At 44.9% G+C, this 8,765-nt stretch overlaps 1 protein-coding gene across 1 annotated transcript in view; it reads right to left on the bottom strand.

Moving 5' to 3' along the window:
• The window catches only part of DDAH1 (dimethylarginine dimethylaminohydrolase 1), a 132,165-nt gene extending 125,412 nt beyond the window's left edge, over nucleotides 1-6,753 (bottom strand). The window contains exon 1 of the mRNA XM_079777916.1: nucleotides 6,259-6,753. Coding sequence (XP_079634042.1) covers nucleotides 6,259-6,561 — 303 coding nt within the window. The 5' untranslated portion in view covers nucleotides 6,562-6,753. The remainder of the gene's footprint in view (nucleotides 1-6,258) is intronic.
• Nucleotides 6,754-8,765: the final 2,012 nt, after the last annotated feature.

Below are 8,765 nucleotides of genomic sequence, written 5' to 3'. Positions count from 1 at the left end.
TGCTACTATTCCTTCTGCACTCAGCTTCAGGAAGACAATGTGCATTTTCACATATTAAAATATTTGACAAAGACAAAGTGAACGAGGATGGCATTACATGCATGCATCTTTTAATGGAATTTGTTGTCTGAAATTACTCCTGCTTGTCCGTCTGCATGAAAAGGACCTGTTTATAAAATGAGCCTAAGGACTGACAGATTTGATACCCAATACCAGTTTAGGGACAGCAATGAAAGCCAACTTCAAAGGTCAGAGGAGAATTATGATGGAACATCGGGGATTTAGTTATAGTAAATAAATATTTATTGACTACTTGGGGTGAACCATGAATGCACTGTGTTCTGTATAAGATATAAATGAAACCTTCTCTCTCTCATTAGATTTCCATCATTTTATCTTTAATTATGATACCTCTTGATTAGGGGAAGAACTCTACCACATGTCCAGATCTCCAGTCAGAACACTAGGCTTTCTGAAGTGGTTACAGATTTTAATATCAAATGCCATAAAATAAGTAATAACCAGCACTCTCTTTTCAATCATGCATCTCCATATTTATATTGAGGCTCATAAGAGGCCATGAATAATTTATTTATGATGCAAAGGCAGTGGAAAGTAAATCTGTTTGTTCAAAAATCTTAAGTAGATTTTTCTGTGTTGTGGTTTATATTAATGGATGGATACCTACCATTACTATAATAAAATTAATTGTGAAGAAATCTGAGCTCATTAAGAATTCAAAAACTTGCAAAATCAATTTCCCAGCATATCTGAATTATAAGGGATCCATCCCTGCCTTCTTAGTCTTATAATGATTCTCTAATGACTCTAGGAATCTCTGCAGAATGCTCATTTTCGCTAATAGTATCTAATAGAACTCACTCCCTACTCATCATGTTCTTTATTTCAAGACTTTCAAGATCAACTGTACGGGAATAGATTACATTATTGGATGCATCCCATTTTCCAGGATGCATCCATTTCCAAGTGCTTTTTTGCCAAGGCCATGTCGAAGAGCTGAAAAGAAACTGAAAGGGAGCAGTTGTTCTAACCAGTTGGAGGTGATACATTATCAAGAACCGTTAATCTGCTGCCACGTGAGGAGCTTCCAGCACGTTCGCTTTCCATCCTGGTGAGAAAGTAATTTCTAATTATGGTTTATGGTAGTTTTCTCACCTGAAGTGAAACAGAAGTTTTAGGAAATGTGGGTGTTTAAAAAGTTATCATCCAGTCGGCTGGTAGGTAAGACACAACTCTGCACAACTGTGCCTAGGCAATTTTGGGGTTTCGTGTAAATGACTGAATTATTATTTTTAACTAAATTGGGGGGAAAAAAACTACTACACTTTATAAGAGAAGAGACTCTAAAATAATTCACTTAGTTAATATCCAAGTTAGATTACTTAGTATTAGCTTGTGAAATGGGATTTTGTTAGTTATTTTATATTGATTTAACTTTTTGTTATGATTAACCACAACTGGGAACAAGGATTTCAAGCAAAAATGACCTTTGCATTCTTATGAAAACCTCATTTCTGCCACTTATTAGCTATGTGTGACTTTGGACAAGTTACTTAACCATAGTTACCTGAGTCTCAGTCTTCTTATCTTTTAAAGAGAGCCAGTAGTTATTAGCACCTTTTGGGGTTCACACACAGAACTCGGCAAACGTTAGACATGGTCTTGATGCTCTCTTGCCTCTGGGATCAGCATAATCATGCTTTTTCCTAACCAAAGAACAAACCCAGGACTAAACAGGTAGGTCTGAAGAGTTAAGGACCCCAACAGAAGGGTAATTTCTATCCAAATATGTATTTGCTCACCTCTTCCACTTATTCACCTATGCACCACTCTCCCACGTCTAATTCAACTTTGGGAACTTATTACCTTGTTCTAAGCACTGCCTTGTTCGTATAGACATCCCTAATAATGCAAATGCTCCAGGAAAGGATAATTAAAGGCATTATCACTGTGTGTGTGTGTGTGTGGTTTTTCTCCTAGACAGAATATCTGACATAATAATATTGGTACCTGGGAAAGGACAAAAGAGCTGTGAACGAAGGACGAAAGGGCATAGGATATATTTCACAATTTTGCTTGAGTAAGCTTTGCCAATTAATCATGTATTAGGCATTAAAAACCTTCTAGAAGGAAACTGAAGAAAGTGGTATTAGTAGTTGCCTCTGTGGGAAGAAACTGGGTAGTCAGGTACAAGAGTGGGGTCAGGAGGGCTAGACAAACTTGCAATGCAGATATTCTCGTGCCTTTTGAATTTGGTACTTCAGGCATGTATAATCTATTCCAAAGTTTTAGTAAAAAAACACACCCCAATCCTCACACCCTGTCACTTATCTTACTTCATCATTTAGATATTTGTTCACAGAACTTGGACATTTAGAAGTTGACCTTTTTTCCTCTACAAAGTAAGTTGGATTCATTTAAAATATAATTGGCTTATCAAGGCTAATGTGTTTGTTTCCAAAGTATTAAACGTATTAAAATATTCATATTCCTGAAGACACAGAGTTATTAGGCAATTAACATTTGATGACTTACTGTATATACAATTTCTTCACTAAAACCTGCATTTCCTGCAGACAGAGCCTGTGCTTTATTAACCTTTGGAGGCCCCATTGTGGCAAACACAGAGCTTTTGTAGAAGGATTACTTTCTTGAGTTCCGTACTTGCTCCTTTCTTCCAAAGAAGAAAAGTCATTATACATAACATGATGTTTTGATTAAGAAGGGACTTCTCAGAAAATTTATAAAAACAAACAAAAAAACAAGAGGCAGAGAAAAGGAAAGGGAGAAAAACCTATCCTTGTAATGAAACTTTTGTCACTCCACTGATTGGGGATGCTTGCAAAGCACCAAATGTGTCATAATGAGGAAAAATCTAAAGCTGATCTAAAATCATGGACACATCTGTTCAAAAATATGTTTGTTGCATGACTATTGGGTGCAAGGCCTTGGGATTAAAATGTTGAACAAGCCCTAACTGGTTTGGCTCAGTGGATAAGGCGTCGGCCTGTGGACTGAAAGGTCCCAGGTTCGATTCCAGTCAAGGGCATGTACCTTGGTTGCAGGCACATCCCCAGTAGGAGGTGTGCAGGAGGCAGCTGATCGGTGTTTCTCTCTCGTCGATGTTTCTGACTCTCTGTCCCTCTCCCTTTCTCTCTGTAAAAAAAATCAATAAAATATGTTTTTTTAAAAATGTTGAACAATACAGACATGGTCCCTGCCCTCACAATTTTCATAATAGTGGGGGAGATAGAAAGGTAAACAGGCAGTTACCATGTGGTATGATAAGTACCATAAAAGGGAGTACAGAAGGTTATAGGTGCTCATAAAAGGGAAAGTGCTGTCTAATATTACAGTGATTGGTACTAGAGCTTTAGAGTCCTGCAAACCTAAGTTCAAATCCTGGTTTCCCTGGTTTCAATCTATAATCTTGGCCAATTTATTTAATCTCTCTAAGCCTCAACTTCATCAACTTTAAAATAGGAATAATGCTATGTTGAGTTTAAAGGATTGATGTGAGCATTCATTGAAATGCATATCATAAATCTGGCAGCATGTCTGGTAAATGGCAAGCACCCAATAAAGATTAGCTAATAATATTAATGGTAACAATAAGCTGAGAACTGAAGCATGAGTACAACCAGGTAAAGTGGAGGAGAGGAAGGAGGAAGATGGTCCTGGGCAAAGGAGAAATGCATACCCAGAAAAGCAATATGAGGCACCTGGGGTGGGGTCAGAGGTGCAGCTGGAACTGGAAAGGCAAACAGAGCTAAGCTCATGGGTTTATCAAGTTCATTAAAGGCCCCTCAAGACTTTTAATCACAGGAGGGACAAGATCAGATTTGAGCTTTAGAAAGACCAGGCTGGCCACAGTCTGGATAATGGAATGCAGAGTGAGAAGACAGGAGACAAGGGGTTCTGTGATAATAATTTTAAAATAATGCCTTGGCTGTGGAATTTCACAGTTAGGGAGGCAGGTGTCACATTAAAATATATATAACAATCCAAAAAGGGCCTTAATGTTGGTATTAGCCAAATAGCATTTCATTCATTCACTTACTCACTCAACAAGCATTTGTTCACACCAACCAGGACAGCAAACTTGTGCTCTGAGAGATTCAAAGAGAGCTAGTTACTCTGCATGGCCTGCTTTCCAGAAGCACCCCATCCAAAATGGCTTGGCTGGAAGGTCTGTTACTCTGGCGATCCAGGTCATGTGCAATGGCAGAGACCACATGCCAGCAGGAAACTCAAGCTGGGAAGCAGTGCTACATAGATTAGGAGGGAACCTAAGGTGTGAGGATGACTCCCCATCACCCGGTGCACATTAGACTTCTTACTGCTCTGGAAGGAGTAAACCTCCCATGGAACAATAACCAACATTCTTGAAATGTCCTGTCCTATAAATTTCAGGTGGATTAATGAATTCATTACAACTCTTTGAAATAGGTATGATTATGTCCACTTTACAGGTGAGAACACTGAGGCAGGAAACCCCCCCCCCCGCCACACACACACACACACACACACACACACACACCCGGAAGGTCACAGAATTAGATCAATCTGATGTTTTTATCCACTACACTATGTGGCCTCTGGCAGTAGACCACCAGGCTGACATAAGAATAAAGTCAATTTAAAATGTATACCTCAGAAATCTGACCGAGAAGAAAAATCACTGCCCACTTTAGTATCAGGAAGGTCAAAATTTGGAAGGTTGTATTATAAGAATAAAATAAAATGGATGATTAAATATGTGACAGTCTCAACAGGAATTTGTACTACTATGCTCATCAAATAAGTATGATTTTTTTAAGGGATTTTAAAAATATATTTTACTCTTAAATACAAACCTCAGCTCTGCCATATGGCCTAGGATATTTTAGAAAGTATATTCAAAAGGAGTCCATGCTTACCACTTTAAAACAGAGGGGGTCACCTCACAGACTCAAAGATGGAGAGGTGTGGCAACGGAGATAAAAGAGCTAAGAGAATGAGACCTGTTATTCTTTTGGTTTTCTGCTAAGGTAGGGTGACAAAAGCTAATTATCTCACTGCCAAATAAATAGAATATGCTTATTCTCTCAGAACGTGTACGGTTCTATTAACCAAGTAGCGAAGCATGTTGTAGAATAAGCTCTATGAGGCATTTGCAATATGAATTGAATAAAGGCAAGAAGGGGAAAAAAAATCCCTAACCCTCCAGATACAAAAGAAGCCACTAGCTTTTTGCAATGCCACTTGATGCCAATAGCAACATAGCGTCTTCAGCCTGGGCTCTCAGAGGGCAATGAGAAGAATCTCAGGCCAGATGGTATTTTAAAATCCAATCTCACTCTACTTGTCTCTTCCCACCTGCCTACCTTGTGTTTAAAGCGATCACAGCCATTTTCACAAGCTGCAATATTTTAAAGTAGTCCCCATCCCTTGAGAACACAAAAAGCTCTAATTGTTATGAGTTCAAAAATATTGAAAATAAAATTATGCAATTTGTGAAACAACTATTTCTAATTAAACACACACACACACACACACACACACACACACACACACACCGAAAGCCAAAAGAATAGCTTTTCAACCTAGCCTATTTCATTCTCACTTTTGACTCCGGTTCGCCAACAAACCACTCTGCTTTCATTCATTCAGTCGGCAGTCCCTTTCTGAGGACTCTCTCTCCACCGCTGAAAAGTAACTTGGGACGCCCTAGGTCTGCAGGCACCCGCACCCCGTTAATTCATTGGACCCGCCCGACTCCCAGCTCCAGGCAGAACTTGGAGGGTCCAGTGTCACCACCTGGCACTGCCCCCTGGAGTCCTCGCCCAGCCTCCACCAGCCCGCCCGCCTGGGAAACCCCTCCCTGCCCCCGTCCCCAGGGAAACACTGTGAGTTGTACATTGTCTTCCCTGCTTTGTAATCTTCACAAATAAAAATGCCTGTGAGATGGATTCCCCACCCCACCCACCTGCTCGAGGCGCACAACCACACTCCTTCGGGTCCTCTCCCAGGCGCCCGAGCTGCGCCGACCCGACCGCGGGAGGCGTGAACAATGAACTTCTCTCTCTCCCACTTGCAGGTACACACCCTCCCCCCCGCCCCCCCCCCCCGAAAGGGAAGTTCTGAACTAGCCCCGGGGGCCGATTCCGCGATTCCCGGGCCACTCCGGCCCGGGCGGTGAGGGGAGGGCCCCGCGCGTCCCCGGCCGCGCCCCCGCGTCGCCGGGCGGGCAGTTACCTCCTTCCTCCGGCTCGGCGCCCCGGGGCGGGTGATGAGCGCCGTCTCCTCGCACACCACGGCCACGTCCTCCACGAACACGCAGTCCGGGAGGCTCTCGTCGGCCGGCAGCTTCACCACCTGCAGCCCCAGCTTGCTGCCCAGCACGTCCACGTAGAGCTGGTGCTGCCGCTCGGCGCGGGCGAAATCCACCTCGTCGCCCTTGGCGCTCCTCAGCGCGTGCTGGCACAGGGACTCGGGCAGCGCCCGCACCACGGCGTGGGTGGCCCGGCCGAAGGCGGCGGGGTGGCCGAGCGCGGCCATGGCTCGGGGCGGAGGGAGGCTCCAACGGCGGCGGCGGCGGCGGGGCGGGGAGGCGGGGGCGGCGGCGGCAGTTCCTCCCGGGGCGGCGCGTGCCCAGCCTGCGAGCGCCCGGCGGCTCCCGGCGGCAGCCAGGGACTGTGGTGCGGAAGGCGCCCGCTCACGCCCCGAGCCCTGCCCGCGCCACTGAGCATGCCCAGAGCTCGGGGCGCCGGCCCGCGCGCAGCCCGCGCCCACCCCGCGCTCCCCGGCGTGCGGCAGCCCGGGGGGGAGTGGGAGGGGCGAGTCCCGCGCGCAGAGTGGGGATGGGGGAGGCGGTAGGCACGGGAGGTGGGCGCAGGTCGGGGGCGCTTCGGCCGGCAGCCACCGAATCCGGATCTGACTTTACCTGCGGTCTGCCTCAGGTGCACACTCCGCACCTCCTCCTAGGAGAACTTGGGGAGCCGCAGTGGGGAGCCAGAGCGACTGGAGGGCTTCTTGGTGGTCAGGCGGCAAACGATGGAATTATTTTGTTGGTTACTTTGACCGCATTCCCTACTCTCCTGTTCCTGGGTTGCCCAGAACGTGTTCTCCCTGACCCCCCACCCCCGGTTCTTGGGGTGAGAATCTGTCTTCTCACGCAAGTCCACAATATCTTGACTTTCTTGGCCAATGACCCCTTTCCCGCACGTGAGACTCGATAGGATTAAAACATTGTATTTCTTCTAGTCTTTGAGAAAAAGGAAGAGTTCAAGAAACCCAGACAAAGAGACAAAAAGAGACATAGAAACTCAACAGTGTTTCAAGGACAATCCCCTCTCCCGGACAATGTGATTCTTGCATGTTTGTTTGGAGGGCCAGCAGCGGTAGGGAGGGAGGCAAAGACCCAGGGTGCATTATCCAAAAAAGACATGAGCTCGCCTTGTGCGGGGTTGTGCAGCATCATAATTCTTGTCCTTGAGTGAGGGCGTTTCCAGCCTTCTCGGCCTGTGCACCTCGGTGGGGTTCCCGCGGTCCCTGTGGAGGGCTTCTTTTACCAGACCCCTCAGGGAGTGCCTTTCCCTTCCTTCTATTTTCCCCTCTCATATATCGAGGATTCAATAACCCATGGGTTCTGCTTTTTTTTTTTCTTTTCTTTTCCTTTTTTTGAGGGAAATATCCACTTCAAAAAAACAGGTTATAACTACAAAAGAATCTCAGGTAATAATCTTCTTTCCTCATATTCTGTAGAACATTTCTAATTTAAAGATTGATTAGACCGTAGACCCTTAGATTTGAATGGGACCAGGGAAACCCTCTCCTCCAACTTCCCGTACACATGTTCTTGAATTACAGCTAAAACATCTATGACAGTTATTGGACCTTACCTTGGGCATTTTAAACCTCACTTACTTACAAAGTATATTCCACTTTTGAAGAGCAATATGGTTAAACATGTTTCCATTTTGGGCTTATATCCCACTCGTTTGGGTTCTGCCTCCTGGCACGACCTAACATGCCAGTATTCTTCACAGCATTCTCCCGTCTGAAGATAGATAGGATAACCTGCCTCAAGCTCCTTCCCACCCACCATCCTGACACCTTCCAGGTCTTGAGCCTGAACCACCAAAAAATAACCAGTGATTTGGTTTCCAAGTCCCTTCAACATTCTGGTCATCTTCCCTTTGATGAAGGATTACACCAGTAATCCTTTAAAATCACGGTATCAGGAAAAAAACAACAACAATTCTTCCTGTGTGGTCTGATGCCACACAGACTACAGCCAATCCTTTGTTCCAGATGCTAGGCTTCTATGAACACTGACTAATATTGTATTTGCTTTTTTTGGTGGTTTGGTGCCAAGGACCAGGTCATCATAGCCTTCTTGCCAGAACTCTGATCCCAGTTTTTAGGAAATAAGGGTTTCTAGGAGCAGATCTGGGATGGTGAGGATGGTGAAACAGTGGTCCCAGCTGAGCCCAGAGAAGCTGTGATCTGCCTTCTTTCCCCTCTCCCAAGGGTAAAACTTGAATTTATCCAGGTGATGTGGCATTTCTTACCGTCATAAATTAAGGGTCTTAAGTGAAGGACAGCTCTAACCCTGACACTGGGGAATGGACCAAAAGGAAAATAACAAACCTTTCTACTAGGTTCCACTTCTGAAGTACAACTTAAGGGGACCCAGGCTGCCCTGTTGGCACCAATCTAGTGTCAGAAATCACTGAATGGTATCATCATCGGACAGTGCG

The sequence above is a fragment of the Cnephaeus nilssonii genome (genome assembly GCF_951640355.1).
Source record: "Cnephaeus nilssonii genome assembly, chromosome: 7".
In the NCBI taxonomy this organism is placed as follows: Eukaryota; Metazoa; Chordata; class Mammalia; order Chiroptera; family Vespertilionidae; genus Cnephaeus; species Cnephaeus nilssonii.
The sequence above is the reverse complement of the archived record's forward strand: the minus strand, read 5'-3'. Positions and strand labels throughout refer to the sequence as shown.